The 19,139-nt window shown below is 41.1% G+C and overlaps 1 protein-coding gene across 1 annotated transcript in view; it reads left to right on the forward strand.

Moving 5' to 3' along the window:
- LOC113406736 (zinc finger CCCH domain-containing protein 6-like) overlaps positions 1-15,908 on the forward strand; it is a 35,423-nt gene extending 19,515 nt beyond the window's left edge. The window contains exons 2-3 of the mRNA XM_029911887.1: positions 15,194-15,377; positions 15,879-15,908. Coding sequence (XP_029767747.1) covers positions 15,194-15,377; positions 15,879-15,908 — 214 coding nt within the window. The remainder of the gene's footprint in view (positions 1-15,193; positions 15,378-15,878) is intronic.
- The last annotated feature ends 3,231 nt before the right edge of the window (positions 15,909-19,139 follow it).

The raw sequence follows: 19,139 nt of genomic DNA on the forward strand, positions 1-19,139 counted from the left end.
AAAAAGGCACTCTTTAAAAATTGGAAGTTAAATCCTACTGAGGAAAACAGAAAGGAGCATAAAGTTTGGCAAGTCAAGTGTAAATGTATAATTAGGCAGGCCAAAAAAGAATATGAAGAGCAACTAGCCAAAGGCTCGAACTAACAGCAACTAAATTTTGAAGTGCATCAGAAGCAGGAAGCCTGCTAAACAATCAGTGGGGCCACTGGACAAGGTGGTAAAGGAGCACTCAAGGAAAATACCGCCGTTGTGGAGAAACTAAATGAATTCTTTGCATCAGTCTTCACTGCAGAGGATGTGAGGGAGATTCACACACCTGAGCCATTCTTTTTTGGTGACAAATCTGAGAAACTGTCCCAGATTGAGGTGTCATTAAAGGAGGTTTTAGAACAAATTGATCAACAGTAATAAGTTGCCAGGATCAGATGGGAGTCACCCAAGAGTTCTGAAGGAACTCAGATGGGAAATTGCAGAACTACTAACTGTGGTATGTAACCTATCATTTAAATCAGCTTCTGTACCAGATGACTGGATGATAGCTAATGTGATGCCAATTTTTAAAAGAAGGCTCCAGAGGCAATCCTGGCAATTACAGGCCGGTAAGCCTGACTTCAGTAACAGACAGATTGGTTGAAACTGTAGTAAAGAACAGAATTATCAGACACATAGATGAAAATGATTTGTTGGGGAAGAGTCAGCGTGGCTTTTGTAAACGGAAATCATGCTTCACCAATCAATGAGAATTCTTTGAGAGGATCAACCAATATGTGGACCAAGGTAATCCAGTGTACGCAGACTTTTGGAAAGCCTTTTGCAAGGTCCTTCACCAAAGGCTCTTAAGCAAAGTCATGGGATAAGAGGGAAAGTCTTCTCATGGATCAGTAACTGGTTAAAAGATAGTAAACAAAGGGCAGGAATAAATGATCTGTTTTCAGAATGGACGGACGTAAACAGTGGTGTCCCCAGGGGTCTGTGCTGCGATCAGTGCTGTTCAACATATTCATAAATGATCTGGAAAAAGGGGTAAATAGTGAGGTGGCAAAATTTGCTGACAATACTAAATTACTCAAGATAGTTAAGTCCAAAGCAGACTGCGAAGACTTACAAAGGGATCTCACTAAACTGGGTGACTGGCAACAAAATGGCAAATGAAATTCAATGTTGATAAATGCAAAGTAGTGCACATTGGAAACCATAATCCCAACTATACATACAAAATGATGGGGTCTAAATGAGCTGTTACCACTCAAGAAAGAGATCTTGGAGTCATTATGGATAGTTCTCTGAAAATATCTGCTCAATGTGCAGCGGCAGTCAAAAAAGCTAACAATGTTAGGAACCATCAGGAAAGGAATAGATAATAAGACAGAAAATATAATGCTTTATATAAATTCAGTGTACGCTCACATCTTGACTGTTGCCTGCAGATCTGGTCGCCCCATCTTGGAAAAGATTTTTTAGAATTGGAAAAGGTACAGAGAAGGGCAACTAAAATGATTAGGGGTATGAAACAGCTTCTGTATGAGGAGAGATTAGAAAGACCTGGGCTGCTCATCTTGGAAAAGAGACGACTAAGAGGGGATATGATAGAGGTCTATAAAATCTTGACTGGTGTGGAGAAAGTGAATAAGGAAATGTTACTCCTTCACATAACACAAGAACTAGGGGTCACTCAATTAAATTAATAGGCAGCAGATTTAAAATAAACGAAAAGTAGTACATCTTCACACAATGCACAGCTAACCTGTGGAACTAGTTGTCAGGGGATGTTGTGAAGGCCAAAACTATAACAGGGTTCAAAAATGAACTAGAAAAGTTCTTGGAGGATAGGTCTATCAATGGTTATTAGCCAGTATGGTCAGGGATGCAATACCACGCTCTGAATGTCCCTAGCCTATGATTTCCAGAAGCTGGGAGTGTATGATAGGGGACAGATTGGTGACTGCCTGTTCTGTTCATTCCCTCTGAAGCACCTGGCTTTGGCCACTGTCAGAAGACAGGATACTGGACTAGATGGACCATTGGTCTGACCCAGTGTGGCCTATGTTGTCCCTGATATTAAACAAGTGCTTTTTATTTTAATTAAGAAAGAGTTTTCTGTTTTTTTTTACACTTATTTTCCTCATATATATTGCTCTATCAGCAGCTCCTCTGTCTGTTAAGATGGTGAGAGAGAATGTGCAAGGATATCATGGGGTCGCAGGGGCAAGGTTTTATTAGCACATGCCCTGTGGATATCCATTGGATTTTTTGCAATCACTTATAACTTACTTTTCCGCTCCAAAACATTTTATTTACTCCTCAATGGGGACAACAGTATATCCATGCAAAGTTTCATGTTTTAAACTTTAGCTGTTGTTGCTGTAACCAATTTATTTTTTTAAAAAGTGGTTAGATATTTTACCAAATTGGAAAAATGTATCTTTCACTCTCTCATAACTCAAAAACAACTAAAAGGATTTTTCTTAGTCTGTCAAAAAAAATCACCTCTGGGCAGAAACCAAGCACACGAGAATGTCAGCTTCAAGGGTAAAGGTCTCAGAAAGTTATCTGCATGTTACGAGAGGTTATAATACATTCCAGTCTTGGGTCATTTCTCATGTTTGACCTACTATCTTTCATTAACATTGATTTTTATTTTTTTATTCACTTTTAAAAATCTCCCTAGAAGAATATATTCAGGATAAAGTGCTTCAATAATTTCTTTAAATTGTTCATTTTGTACTCTATGGAGGGGTTAATGTGGGCATAAAAGAAGGTTGCATCTTCCTTATCAAGTTCATCTTTCAATTTTCAGTTATTTTTATAGCCTATCTGCTGATCTTTTTATAAATCTATTTTTATTGATTTTAATATACAGAACAGTCTTGTACAATGCCAATAACAAGAGTCAGAAGATCAAAAACACAATTAGAAAAGATGGTGTATGTCTCTTATGAGTAATTACACCTGTATCTTTTTTTTTTTTAATTTAAGCTTAAAATCAAGTATTCTGGAACAAGTTTTTTCAATATAAAGTGCTTTAATTTAAAGTTCTAAATTGTATGAGCATATCCCTTTTCTTCTGAGATACTGAATAATATACATTACTATATACAGTACATTAATCTGACAGGTTTTCTCCAGTTGGGCTGTTGGCTGAATTGTCCCAAAAATATAAAACTTTTTTTCATGGAGGACTTCTGGGAACTATTCATGGATTAGACCTCCTCGTTTCACCACAGTGAAGGCAGTTTAGGCTTGTTTTATTCCTTTCATCCTTTGAGTTCAGACTCTCTCTGCTGGACTATTTAAGCATGGCATTCCAATCTTGATTTATTCAGTCTCCCTCTGAGCAGCTTTAGGCTCACTGCTGTTAAGAAACAGCGTTTGAATGTGGGAATTTTATCTCACAGACTGCTGAACTTCAGATTATGTGTATTTTTCAGTAATCATAACCTGTTGACTTTCCTTTTAAAGCAGACTGAGGATCCAATGTGTTTAATCTTCATTCTTTCTGGTTCCCTTTCCTCAGAATGTGTGTCACAGTGGCCTAACTCTGCCTGCCATTATAGCACACAATATACTGTTCCAAAAATTTCTGTGGGAAAATATATATATTTACAATACTATTCAGCTCCTTAAAAATAGTTTGAGTTCTTGATTAAAGTGGCTGGGTGCAAATTAAAATGTCCTGCATCATCTCTGCAAAGTTACCTTGGTCCAAAGTTCACCAATAAAAAGAGAAATTAAGATCCTTCACACAAATCCCATGTGTATTATGGTGTCCTTTTCAATGGAACTAAGTTATGGGGGTTCAATCCAATCTGAACAACCTGCTTTCTCAGTATTGCTTTTTAATCAGGGATGAAAAAACATTGTGACAAAAATATAGATGAGCTCCTTATGGAACATGCAGTCATTCCCACCATCTTGTTTTACTGAAGTTAGAAAGTATTTTTCCGGCTTTGCAGAATGGAGGTCAACATAGATCTTCCTTCCTTTCTTCAACTCAAAAAATAATCTATTCAGGAATATTTAAAGCTTAAACATTTGACTTTCTCTTCTGGACCAAGTCTACCTCAGATGCGTTCTGTGTCATACAGAAATTGGGTATCTTATAAAATTTAAAGAGATTGCCCCTCTTTACCATATATGCTATATAAAATCTAGACATAAAAGCCAAAATCCCAATGTCACCCGCAAAACATCATCCTGATATTTTTTCACATCATTTATGGTCCCAATGAAAACAGATGACGTCTATCTGTTTTCGACATATGTCTGTAATGGAAGCAAAATTCAAAATGGAAAATATTCCATAACTCATTCAAGAAATGGCTTCACTCTATTATTCTGTTCCATAGATCTGAAGAAATTAACTTTTGTTTTCCCATCTGATCTCATCTCCATCAGTCTAATTTCCTGCTTTTAAAGGAAAATGCCTGTTCATGTCCATGTTATTTGGTATTTCGTCTTTTCCTGTAATGTGCAAGGTGATGTAGCTCATTAAGATAGCATTTACATCTGTTACTTGAATGACCTGCTGCTGAAAATGTACTTAAAGGCAACTTTTCTTCACATAGTCAATTCATAATTAAACAAAAATCTTTTTGTGCATACCCTCTGGACCATACCCATATTGGAGCTCATTTTTAAGATCACTCAACTGGGAATTCTCCCTTTATTCTGATTTCTAAACATCCAGATTTTAACCCTTCTGTTCCAGTGTTCTGTACATGTAGTTTCCTCCCAATATCTGCTCTTCATACTTGTGTTGGCATTGTGCATATAAAAATCCTGTGGACAACACAGCATCCCTAATTCCTTCAGTTTTTCCTTTTAAACAAATGACACTAACTTATTTTAGCCTGATGTTGCCTTTAAAGCAATCAGCAGTGCCATTGGAGCCCTCCATAAAATTAACAGGACCATCTCATCTTATTTCACATCAGGAGCAACAGATGAACAAACATGGCTTACATAAACTGTCTGGGAGGAATAAAAAGTATAAATCTGAACCATGTGGCCTTTCATTCATGGAGAGGCAAAGTCCATCTGTCGGAGCAATATATACACCAAGGACATGGCAATTCTCAAATCCAGCTAGCTCAGTTGCCCAAGGGTGGCAACAGACAAGTTGGGAGTCTTTGATTCATATATTCAGCAAGCCATTTTCTCTCATCTGAACTTATTTGCAGCTGAGAACAACAGGAATTGTACTTGTATTTTGCTTTTGACCATGGCATCCCTAGGTATGTTACATGGACACGTTCTCCTTTCAGTGGACAGATATACTCATGTATTGAATGTCCTCATTTTCCTCTTGTTCGAGAAGATAAGACTGATCATCTGTAATCAGATATAAACTATTTGTTTCATAGATCTCAGTTTTGTAGACTTATAAAGATGGCAGTCTGCTATATTTGGAAGCCTCTAGTTTTTCCCCAGCCATGTTCACCTTCCCCACCATTTCCCCAGTCAGCCTCAGTCTGCTCCTTCAACTACCTGATTATTGAGAATTTGTCAACTTTCTATTAAAATATCAGAAGTCTTCCTTACCAAGAACATACAAGACTTGGAAGACTTGTTGACTTGATTCATAGACCTGAGCCTAAATATGTTCATATTGTTTGTTAGAGACATCCTGGCCTTCGTAAGAAATTATGCCTTAGGTACTTAGGGATACATCTACATAGTCCACAGCAGCAAGCCTCCGAGCCTGAGTCTACAGATGTGGGACTCATTGCTAGCACTCTAAAAATAGCTTTGTAGAAGTGCTTTGAAGTTGCAGCACAGCTCTGAAGCCTAGGGATGGGGGGTGGGCTTCCGAGCTCAAGCTCCAGCCCAAACTGCAACTTCAAAGTGCTGTCTACACAGCTATTTTTAGAGCACTATCACAAGCCCCTCAAACCCAAGTCTGTTGACCTGGGCTGGGAGGTTTGCTGCTGTGGGCTGTGTAGACATTCCTACTATGTTCAATCCACTGTCCCCAAGATTCCTAGTATCGGTCTTATCCCATTTCTTCCTGGCTGGTGAACGAGAGACTCCCAGTGGAACTATAACACTTCAACCTCATTTTTTTTAATAATGTGGTGGAGGGCTCCCTGTTCATTTGATTTTCATTCTTTATAGCAGTGTTGCAGCAGTACACCAGAGGGTATATGAAATCAAAGGGGGAGGGTGGGGAAAAAGCTTCCTTGGTGGTGGAATGAGCAGGTCCAACCCATGAATAGTGTCCAGCCCACTGTATGCCCTTTATAATGAAACATTAAAAATTACAGGTAAGGAAACAGTTCTTTTTGTTGCTTCGATAAATGATGTCACTTGCTATTTCAGCTGCTTTAAGGATTCTGAGTTTGTCTTCAGTATTAGTTAAGACTTCATGGATGGTGTTGCCAATGTTGTCCCTTTCAAGATTTGCACATAGGTATCCTGTAGCAAAAGAGGGTCTTGGTTGTACAGTAACTCCTCTCTTAACGTTGTAGTTATGTTCCTGAAAAATGCAACTTCAAGTGAAACAAGGTTAAACGAATCCAATTGTCCCATAAGATTTAATATAAATGCGGGGGGTTAGGTTCCAAGGAAATTTTTTTTGGACAGACAAAAGGCATTATACTGTATACTGTACAGTACTGTAGTGTGGTTGGGAAGTGCCCTTGGCTTACCCCACACAGGCACAGCCCGCGGCAGGCAAGGACGCTAGGAAGCACCTTTGCAGCGACAGCTTCCCCAGAGAACAGGCTCGGATTTTGCCAGGAATGCTCCAGGCCCGCCTCTTCCTGTCCCCACTCCACTCCAGACCTCTTCCCACCCTCACTCCACCTCCTCTCCGGAGCATGCTACATCCCTCCCCCCCAAAGTCCTAAGCGCTGCCATAGGACTTTCTGAGAGGGAGGAGCGGAGACGCAGCACTTTCCCGCTCCTGCCCCTCCCTCCCAGGAAGTCCTAAGCACGAAGTGCTGGGAGGGAGGGGGAGGAGCAGAGAAGCCCTTCGTCTCCGCTCCCCTCCCTCCCTCCCAGAAAATCCTAAGCGCCGCTAAACAGCTGTTTGGCAGCGCTTAGGACTTTCTGGGAGGGAGGGGGAGGAGGCAGAGAAGCGGAACTTGTGCAATGCTTCCTTGTAAAGTTGCTGCTCTTCCACAGAATCTTACAAGCAGGCAGCCGGACAATGTTGTAAGGGAGCACTGCACAACTTTAAACAAGCATGTTCCCTAATTGAGCTGGGACGTAACATTGAAACAACGTTGAATGGGACAACGTTAAATGAGGAGTTACTGCATCAGTTTTAGGTGACTTGAAAAAGAACCTAGAAATCGAAAATTATGAGCTCTCATCTAGTTTTCTAATTTGTGCTGTCTCTTCTTTTGTTTGGAAGTTCTTTTTCATTAAACATTTTGTGAGCCTGGACATTTCACTTCCTGCTTCTTTTTTGGTGGTCGAGTCCACATGACTAGCCATTTTTTGTCATTGTCCATGTGAGAATCCAGGGTTGATTATTTTCCCTGACAGACTCAACTTCTTCCTTAACTGAGGACATAGACTTTTAGAGAACATATAAAGCTGAAATTATCTCTGTCTGTTATGGGAAAAGGTAGTGTGGGTATGCCCCACTGCATAACATAGTCTTGGTATGTAAAAGTCAGCCCCATCAAGTTTTGCTGTGTTCTTCCTTACCTGTTTCCATTGTAACTGACCACAAGGTTCCTGAACAGGCTGACACACACACACCCCTCCCCATCAGGAAAAAAAAGAATGTTGCATTAATCAGACTGTAGGAATTTACAACTTCTCAGAACCAAAATTACCGTGGCCACCACCCACAATAGATTTTTCCCAATTTAGGTGTGACAGAGGAACAGAGGCTGCTCTTGAATAAAGAGAATGTTGAGGAACTGCTAGAATGCCTGAAACTGGGATTTGAATTATACGATCTTTGATGTTTGAGTGGCATTGGTAGCATTAAAAATGTCTTGCCTACAGTGTCATCAGACTCATTAATGCACTTCAGTAAACAAAGTCTCATTCAGTGGCTCATTTGATCATGAAGAATCTGATTTTTCTGCACCATTTGAGATGAGCATAAACCCTTTCTATCTTGCTACTGTACATTTTGTGAGAGTTGCTTACATTTTACTTTAGGAGAATTATTTATGTTCATTGTCTATTAAATCATTTGTTTCCTGCTGCTCCAACTTTGGGCACATTGAGTCAGAAATTCATACAGTGACGTTTGATATCACTCCATTTGCAGTATTGATTAGCAGCTTTCACCTTTACTACAGATGAGAAACCACCACTTATTGAATTCAGCACTGTGAAGACTAAAAACAAGATGAAATAGCCAGCTTCATATAGAACTGTTATCAGATACCCACCTCCCAAAAGTTTCTAGAATCTTGCACATCAAGTGCCTTAACAGTTCAGAACTTACCCTCCCCCCCCACACACACTTTTCTCAAGAACCACTGATAATTGATCCATCTACCAGCCATACACCTCTCTGAAATCACCAGTGTCTTCACTCATCCTCTAGCTTTTGTGGGAGTTCTCTAACTTTCTTATCTCTAACTATCTTATATTTTCTTACAGGCATAACAAGTACCTTGATATTTTCATGACTTTCATTTTTTGAGAATAGTTTGTTCTTTTTCAAGTCCAGGTCCCCATGATTATTCACTGTGGGTACGTGTGCCCAGAACCAGTAATACTTGTCTAGCAGTTACCGTTGGTCCATGCCTGCACCTCCTCATGCTCCCAAGTAAGGGCCTAAGCCGTATGGATGGACTGCCTCTCCAGTTCTTTTTCTATCTCTCGTGGTCTGGAATGGAACCTCCTGTGTCCATTTCTGCTCTTCAGCATTCTGCTTCTTCAAGTCTGTAAACAGTGGTTAAGTTTGGATAGTTGAGTTTTTTAGTGCTATTTAGTTGGTGATTGGGGGGACCCCCAGCTCCTCTACCATTTCAGGAACCTATTATGCCCAATATTCCAGGCTTCAAGCCTTGCCTGGCCTGCCCCCGGGTCTTCCTGGTGAACAACCCATACAAAACCTGCCTGTATTTCCTCAGGGAATCTCACATCCTTTCAAAGTACAGCATCTGCCTGTATGTGGGAGGAAAGCATGGCAATCTCATGAATTCTGACTCCAGACACACCTTATGTAGCTCTTCATGAGGCCCCGTTTGGATCCTGGGCCTTCCTGCTGCACATTCACCCATCCCGTACAGTGTCCCGACCCAACGGATCGAAGTCCTCAAGGACGTATAGGCACTTCATGAGGCAGAAATACAAAGAAGACAAGGGCAAACACCCCCACAAGAAGAGGGACCAGTTTCCTCTGAAAAGAAGTTCTCCTTGCCACCGGAGACTCCATGCCCCAGAATGGTTGCTCCTGGAGCTCACAGGAAGGAGGAGGAGCAGATGGTACTGGGAGCTCCTAGTGCCTCAAAACCATGCACTGAAAGGATGATGATAACATCTGCATGGCAGAAGGGATTGTTCTCCCTCTGTTTGACATTACTGCCCTTGCACATGTTATCTTAGGCAGGACCTCAGTCTGCTCTCCTGGAGGGCCTATGTATACAACCTGAAATTTCTAATTTTCTCAGAACTGATCATACTGCAGGAAGTCCCAATGCCATCCACTTGGCATTTGCCGGTACTGGAACCCAGCCATGTACTGGCAGGTCAAGCTTAGTCACCGTGCTACCCACCTGCTCCCATTACTGGTCGGTAGGGATCGGATCCCATGGCACCTTCAGCCCCATCATTGGATCTTGAGGACTCTTTTTCATCAGACAAGAATAAGCCAGTACCAACAGCTCCCTCCCTCCCCAACTGAGAAGTATCAGTTCAGACAGGACTTCCAGATCCACTCTCTTGCCCTTGTCTCTTCACCAACAGCATTTCTGGCCTACTTGGCCTAATTGTCGATAGTGCAACATAGCTTTCAGTAGCGATGTTCCTGTCTTGGGATCTCTTCACAACGTAGTGGAAAAGAACTGTCTAGCATGCTGCTTTCCAGGCCACCCACGGTCTCAGTTCCAGAGTGGATGCCTTCCTGGTATATAATGGTCAGATCCACTGATACACATCTTCCTTCCCATTCTCCTGTTTCCTTGCATTCTTAGGAAGATCAAGCTCTACAGAGTGACAGTAATCCTGATAGCAGCATGGTGGCCAGGGCATTTGTGGTTCACCACCATCCTACAGCTATCTTACCATTCATGAATTCACCTGCAACCATTACTGGGCGTGCTGTCCCAGAACAAGGGCAGGATGAACCATCCCAACCTAGCTTTTCTGCATCAGATAGCGTGGTTTTTGACTGGTCAATGTACATAAAGAAGAGATCATGCCCTCAGAGAGTTTACTCCATCCTGAATAACAGCAGGAGATCCTCAATGCAGAAATGCTGTGCCGCTAAATGGAAACAATTCTCCTTGATGTCAGCAGCACCATTTACCTCCTAAGGCATCGGGAATCTTCCTCATGCTGGAATATCTTCTCTCAGTGAAGATGTTGGGCTTGTCTCTCAGCTCCCTATGGGGACATTTTGCAGCCATCAATGCTTTCCACCCCCCAATGGAGATGTGTTCAGTCGTTACCCATCCCACTACTGCAAGGTTCCTAAAGGGCATTATGAAGACGTTCCCTCCAGTTTCAAAACTGGTCCCGATCTGGGATCTAGCCCTCATCCTTTCTGCCCTCACAAGACCACCATGTGTACCCTAGGTCTCCTGTTCCCTCCTGCACTTTTCTTTGAAAGTTGCCTTCTTGACAGCTATTACCTCTGCTACAGGGATAGGGGAACGTGTAGCTTTTATGTATACAATTTTTCACAAGGACAAGATTTCTTTTCAACTGTATCCAAAATGCATACCTAAAGTGCTTTGTGAGTTTCACTTTAACCAAACTATTCGCCTTCCACTGTTTTACCCTTAACCTCACCACAGCATGGAAGAGGCAAAACTCTATTCCCTAGGCATGCACCAGGCTCTAGCCTTCTACCTGCACAAAACAGCACCCTTTCGGAAGTCTCTAAGGTTGTTCATTACTATTGCCAAAAGATAAATAGATTTCCTCCTGCATCCTCTTTTGCTAGGATCTTATAAAAACCCCTCCTCAAACTATTAGGGCTTATTGTACGAGAGCCCTTGGAGATATGCAGAGCAGCCACTCGGGGCTTCATTCATACCTTCACCACACACTTGGTTCTGGCTTTGGCTGGGGATGCCTCCTTTGGGCTTAGTGGGCCTCCTTTCTGTAGAACAGCATATTTACTTGCACCCTCCTCTTCAACCAGCACTGCTTGGAAGTCACAGTGAATACCCCTGGGAACCAGCACTCGAAGAAGAAAGGAAGGTTACTTACCTTTTAGTAACTGGACTTTTTTGAAATGTGTGGTCTGTATGGGTATTCACAACCCGCCCTTCTTCCCTTGTGCTCAGCTCATCATGTGATTCACAGTAGAGTCAGAACTGGAGAGGCGGTTAGTCCACACCACTCTTTCTGCCCTCACTTGGGAGCACAAGGAGGCACAGAGCACATGCGCACCGACAGTGAATACCCATAAGGACCATGCATCTTGAAAACAATCCGTTACTAGAAGGTAAGTAACTGTCTTTTTTCATTCACAGATTGAAATTACAGTTTGATGTTTCTAGTGTCAGTTTTCAAATATAGCTTGTGAAAGTATTGAAGAGTGACACAAATTTAAAAACAAAACAAAAACACAATCTTTGATAAAACCTGAAAAGAACCACTAAATTAGGGGGTTTTCGGGGGAGAGGAAAATCTACCAGGTTTTTACACAACCACAAAATGATGTGCATGGCCTAGTTTATACAGTAGCAATCAATACATTCTGTGTTTTGATTAAAAACAGATTTATAACTTCATATATAGTTTGCTGCTTCAACAAAGAAGCTCTTTATTTTCTACCTATTGTAATTTGGCTGTGTATAATGTTCACCACTAGCATATCTATTAATTTGTTTGGTATATGATCATAGAACTGCACACACAGAATAAATTTCCACTAATTGGAATTATCAAGTCAGTAGCATAGATGGCCTACAAAGTTTGAGTTTATTTAGATAGTTTTTGCATCCTTCGCAAGTTGCTAACAGTAAGAATTTTTGTTAAGTACTGGTATATCAGAAGGAGGAAGCCTGCCAAACGTGCCATGGGGCCACTAGAGATAACCAAGGTGTTAAATGAGTACTCAGGGAAGGACAAGGCCATTGCAGAGTAGCTAAATGAATTCTTTGCATCAGTCTTCACAGCACAGAGGTGGGGGAGATCCATCAGAGCTATTCTTTTGGCGTGGCAGACCTGAAGTACTGTCCCATATTGATGTGTCAGTAGAAGAGGTTTTCGAACAAACTGATAAACTAAACACTAATAAGTCACCAGAACCAAATGGAACACCCAAGAGTTCTGAAGGAACTCAGGTATGAAATTGCAGAACTACTAACTAGTATGTAACCTGTCACTGAAATAAGTCTCTGTATCAGGTGATGGGAAGGTAGTTAATATAACACCAGTTTTTTAAAGGGGCGATCCTGGCAATTACAGGCTGGTGAGTCTAACTTCAATACTGGATAAATTCGTAGAGATGTAGTAAAGAACAAAATTATCAAATATAAATAAACATGATTTGTTGTGGAAGAGTCAGTCTGGGTTTTGTAAAGGGAAAGCGTGCATTAGCAATCTATTAGACTATTTTGAGGGGGGCAACAAACATGTGGACAAGGGTGATCCAGTGTACTTGGAGTTTCAGAAAGCTTTTGACAAGATCCCTCACCAAAGGCTCTTAAGAAAACTATGTAGTCATGAGATAAGAGGGAAGATCCTCTTTCATGGATCAGTAACTGGTTAAAAGATGATAAACAAAGGGTAAGGATAAATGGTCAGTTTTCACAGTGGAGAGAGGTAAATAGTGGGGTTCCCCCAGGGTCTGTACTGGGACCTGTCCTGTTCAACATACTCATTGATCTGGAAAAGGGAGTGGACAATGAAGTGGCAAAATTTACAGATGGTGCAAAATTACTAAAGTTAGTTAAGGCCGGGCTAAAGCTGCCTGCAAAGCATTACAAAGGGGTCTTACTAAACTGGGGGACTGGGCAACAAAATGGCAGCTGAAATTCCATGTTGATAAATGCAAAGTAATGAATGTTGGAAAAATTAATCCCAACTGCATATATAAAATGATGGATTCTAAATGAGCTGTTACCACTCAAGAAAAGAGATCTTGAGTCAGTCATCATGGCTAGTTCTCTGAAAACTTCAGCTCAATGCACAGCAGCGGTCAAAACAGAATGTTAGGAACTATTAGAAAAAGGATAGAAAATACCATAATGCCACTATATAAACCCATAGTGTGCCCTTGAATACTGTGTCCAGTTCTGGTTGCTCCATCTCAAAAAGGATATAGTGGAACTGGAAAAGGTTCAGAGAAGGGGAACAAAGATGGTCAAGGGTATGGAATGGCTTCTATATGAGGCGAGACTAAAGATTGGGGCTATTCGTCTGAGAAAAGAGATGATTAAGGGGAAATATGATAGAAGTCTATAAAATCATGAATGGTGTGGAAAAAGCGAACAGAGAAGAGTTATTTACCCTTTCCCACGGTACAAAACCAGGGATCAGCCAATTAAATTAATAGACAGCAGGCTTAATACAAACAAGTGGAAGTACTGTTTCACACAATGCACAGTTAACCTGTGGAACTCATTGCCATGGAAAGTTGTGATGGGCAAAACTATAACTGGGTTCAAAAAAGAACTAGATAAGTTCCTGGAGGATAGGTCCATCAATGGCTATTAGCTAAGATGGTCAGGGATGCAATCCCATTTTTGGGTGTCCCTAAAGATCTGACTGCCAGATGCCAGGAGGAGAAAATAGGGGTGGATCGCTCCAAAATTACCCTGTTCTGTACATTCCCCCTGAAGCTTTGGTACTGGCCACTGATGAAGAAAGGCTACTACATAAGAATGGTCATACTGGGTCAGACCAATGGTCCATCTAGCCCAGTATCCTGTCTTCTGACAGTGGCCAATGCCAGGTGCCCCAGAGGGAATGTACAGAACAGTTAATCATCAAGTGATCCATCCCCTGTTGCCCATTCCCAGCTTCTGGCAAACAGTGTCTAGGGACACTTCAGAGCATGGTTTTGCATCCCTGCTCATCCTGGCTTATACTGCCCATTGGTCTGACCCAGTATGGCAGTTCTTACGTTTTTATGTCACAGTAGTGTTCTTTTTCTAACCTAGATAGAGTTAATATAGTGAAATGTGTGAAATTAGTCCACCTTCAGTTGCTTTGTTTAGGACTGTTAAAATCAGCTTGCTTCTTTGAATAGCTGCTTTAGCATCAGAGTTATAGGGCAAGTTCCTATAATTCTTACTTATGAAACAGTTCCTTTGTCTTCAGGGGGATTTTTCACATGGGGTAAGCATTGCAAATTTGCCACAGTTATGGGCCCAATCTCAGTTTTATGATAAATTTTGTTCCTAAAATGAAGAAAATTCATTCGTATGAAGTGTAGTGTTTTCTAAGGGTGGAAGCACTTCCACGTTTATTGTACAGTCCCACTTACTACTCAGTTTTCTAAGAGCCTTACTCATCTTTAATTTATGCCCTGACTACGCTACATACACAACAAAATTAGGGCTCCTGGTGGTAATACTGTTGTTCTGTAATTCAGTGGAAAACATTATAGTTTGTAATGTAAACTGGACCTTAACTCTCCTTGATGATCTGGTGAAAGCTGTGGTCTGACCAAGGCTTTAGCCTGGTTATGAAACATAGTTAAAGACCCATTGTACACTACAAATCAAAACTGTAGCCAAACTAGGACACTTTGTAGTTGCCAGTGCCCTGATGTGGCTGTATTCCTAATGTAGAGAAGACCTTAGTTATGAGTGGTTTAAATTTGTCATTTTTATTTGTATATAAACTACTTCTGGTATTGAGGCCAAGACCAATTTATGATTTGGATACACTATTTAAACTATGGGAGAAAATCATAGTAACTTTTTGGGTGAATGTTTAAAGATTTATTGTTTAATAAATTTAGTTGAAGAAAAGAGACTTGGTAGTAAAAAAAAAATCTTTATTGACTTTTATTGTTGCAAATGAGCAGTTTTGTACTACATGCTTTTAATTTAGGAAATTCATATTTAATCTAAATCATACCTTTCCCATACAGGGAAGATGGTGAGCTAGAAGATGGTGAAATAGATGATGCAGGATTTGAAGAAGTTCAGGAAGAACAGGATGCAAAAGGGGAAGATAAACAGAAAAATGAAAAAGCACATAGAAAATCACGAAAGAAACGCAAAAAAGAAAAGGAAAAGAAAAAATCAAAAAGGAGAAGACGGGATAAACATAAGGTTAGAAAATGTAAACCAAAATATTGGATATGATTACTGTAGCTACACAGTTTACTTTTTCTTATCCAGGAAATTGGACAACATATCTGAAAGTTGTTTTATCCCTAAGCACCTAGCACTTCTTTGGACGCTATATGAATGATAGAAAAAATTGGGCCACTGTATAAAAGGCCCCTCAAAAAATGTTTATCATGGAATTTTGATTTAAAATATTGGGTTGTATTCGCTCTTAACATAAACAAGTGTAACTCCACTGACTTCAGTGACAGTGAATTTGTCCAGGACAAGAGATGGTAAATCAACAATTTCTCTGGCTACTGCACTGCAAAAATCACAGTTTCAGAAACTCAGCAGCTAGCTTTTTATAAACTCCAAATTATTAATAAAAGTATTTCAGGTAGTTCACTTTCATAATATTACTACTCTATTAGTCCCTGTTCAGGTTTAGGTGAGTTATAAATTGTTTAAAATCTCCATTTTTCTTCTGTTGCTTGTGTATAGTGTGAAACTTTTGGCAGCATTCCAAAATAACTGAAAACAAATATTCTAAAACGTAGGCCACCGGCAGCCAGACCAGCAACATGCACTGGCCTGGGAGCTGTCAGAGCAGCTGTTGCAGAAGATTGTGGTGGAACTGGGCTGGGCTCTGCTCCTACCACACATCCTGGACCTAGCACGTGGGGACCCAGTGTCCCATCTCTCCTCTGGAGGCACCACGTGGGGCAGAAGCTCTCCCATATCTGGGCATAGAGACTCATTGTGAGCAGAGTTAGTTGATGTGATGCTTAAATGCTGGTTGCTACCTGGAGCCTTAGGGGTGAAATCCTGGCTGACTTCAGTGGGACCAGGAGTTCACACTAGAGCTCCCATGCTTGCTGTCACTAGTGCCGCTGAACCAGTGGTGGCAATGGTGGGAAATCTTTAGTGAAAACGTCTAGTGCAGGCATCCTGGAGGATGCATATTACATCCACATAGAACTCTGAAATTTAACACTGAATAACACAGAAACAAGTGGAGGCAGTGTAATTATGCCTATCCTCTCAAGACTTATTAATATTTTCATAAGTTAGAGATGGGAACCTTTGAGATTGTGTAATGTTTTATTATCCATGTAAATTACAAAGATTTCTTAGGCGTTCTATTTTATTTAATAAGTGATAAAGTATTGACTGTCCTTTGCACTTAATCTGGTGTAGTCATCAGAGTATTTCTAAGTACTTTACAAAGGTTGGAAAGTATACCCATTTAATAGAGAGGGGGAGAAGCGGGTTAAATGACTTGCTCAAGGTCATTCAGAGACAGTAGCAGAGCTGGAAACAGAACCTAGATTTCCTGACTCCAAGTCTCCTGCTCTTAACTATAAGATAGCATTTCCCAGTCTCACTTTATTTTATTCCTTACCTTTTTGCTTCATCTAGCAGAAGAATTTTAGGACTGTGAAGAATAAAGTAAATTTGGTTTTAATTTTAAAGTTATACAAGATCTGAAAGATACAAATTCTATTTGTGTTTAAAAAAAAGTAATTAAAAAACAGGACTAAAACTACAAGCAGGCCTTCCTCATAGCACTCCCTACACCCAGCACAGGGCACAAGAAGCGCATCACCCCTCTGCGATAAATAACCTTCTGCTGCAAATGTGTATAACAGAACTTGGTTTTTCCCCCTTTAAACAACAACTAGGAAACCACATACTTTTTGTATGTTAAAAGAAAGTTATGTAGTTTGAAAAGTCAAGCACTTGAAAGTTAGAAAATGCCAGACTTCCAGTTGCCTGTGTAAACTTAGTTCTGCCTCCGTATACATTATGCAATATTATTCAGTCTTTAATTACACAATCACATGCTATTTTTTCCATAGGACCCCACTGCAGTTCACAGGTGGGATGCGGGGAGGGCACAGTTAAGGTTGTATAGGCAACTCTAAATCTGTCATTTCCTAACTTTCAGGTGCTTGATTTTGCAACCTAATAACTAAATGTGATCCAGGGATGCATAAACAGGGAAATCTCAAGTAGCAATAGAGGTTATTTTACCTCTGTATTGGTAGTGGTGTGGATGGTAGTGGAATACTGCGTCCAGTTCTGGCGTCCACAATTCAAGAAGGATGTTGATAAATTGGAGAGGGGTCAGAGAAATAGCACAAGAATGATTTTAGCTGTCCCCATTCCCTGCCTACAAGCAGGACTCCAGCAATGTCTCCCTGACTCTGCTGCCTGGCTTCATGGAACAGTGCAGTTAACATGCACTATAGTCCCACTTAACTGCTTTTGTGCAAAGGAAACTGGAGAGAGGGGCATTTGCAGATAGATCCCAGCTGGGCAGAGAGAGAAAACAAAATGTGAGGTGCCTGTCTATAGCAAGATGATGTATTTGATTATAAAAATTCTGAATTACATGGCCTCTTGGAAAATGCTAGATGCCATGGTTGTGCAATTGCAGATTCCACAGTACCCTGATTGAAATTACTAGGATAGATTGCACGACTTGGAGCTATTATTTCAGGCTCTCTGCAGACTAAGGAATCAATTAGTGAATTGTTTAGTGCATCAGTTTAGTCAATTGTTTTCAGTGTTCTATCATTAACCAGAAGGACAAGAAGCTGATTTTATAAATGAAAGCAGATTCTGAAGGTACTTATTGGAAATCTTTGATGGGGCTGCTCAAACAAAATAAATTCTCTCTTTAGTCTTCTAAATGAGTCTAAACACATACAGGTCAGCACATGAAGAGGGAACACTGTCTTGTGTTGTCATATCCCTCACATATAAGGTTCTAGCCATAACTCAGATTTCTGTTAGTCTCCAGCAGATGGCAGACACATTCTTTTCCTGTAATAATAACCTTGGGGGACAAAGAAGCAGGCCTCAGACACTTATAAGAAGGTGTAGTGATCAGTTGCCACAGCAGCACATGTGAGGCACTGACAGCTTGGGACCTTCAATCCCATAAGCAGCAGAGGACCCAGTACCTTCCCCTGTGCTCCCAACCTCCTTACCAGGTTTCCAAAATGGCTGAGAAGGAGCAAAGGTCAGGATCATTCTAGCGTTACCAGACATTTCTGCCTCAAGTGCAGGGGCAGCTTACACTCCAAAGGGAAAATTAGGGAAGACTGTCCCCTCAGAAATCCCTTATAGGGAGGAAGCTCTGTGAAGAACTTCCCCTCCTCTTGCCAGGGATTCAGCCCCTCTAGAGTAGGAGGGAATTCTGAAACTACCCAAATGGATTACTACCTCAGAGTCCAGCAGCCTCACTCGAGGGCAGCAGCTCCAGCCCCCAGAATAAAGGGGTGGTTATAGTACAGATGCAGTCTCAGCCCTGCCCCTGCCCTTAGGAAAGGTATTGGCACAGGAAAAGAACACAGGGAGAGCAGGAAGACCCTCCTTCATCGATCTAAGCACCATGGTCTGATCTGCACTTTAAGTTCATCTCACCCCACAATCCACCCTCCTCCAGGAGTCAGGAGCAGCTCTGACAACAGAGGGTTCTCCATGGAAAGAATTCATCCTCAATGAGAGATCAGGAAGCCAGAAAAAGTACAGACTGTTCAAGCAGCAGCAGCACTGAGAATAAGTACCCTGCAGTCCTCCCACCTTGAAGAATGGAGAAGCTGCTTCAGCTCTTCTGGCAGCCCTTGTAGAACGCAGCACTTCAGCCCCCTAAAAATCATGGGGAAGATTCAAGGGCATCTTATTGGATTTAGCTCTGCCTAGAGATCCTTACCAAGCATGATCAGATCTGACCCCTCATCTTCTGTCAAGGCA

This window comes from Terrapene carolina, unplaced genomic scaffold, assembly GCF_002925995.2.
Source record: "Terrapene carolina triunguis isolate 2854851 unplaced genomic scaffold, T_m_triunguis-2.0 Scaffold132, whole genome shotgun sequence".
NCBI lineage: Eukaryota > Metazoa > Chordata > Testudines > Emydidae > Terrapene > Terrapene triunguis.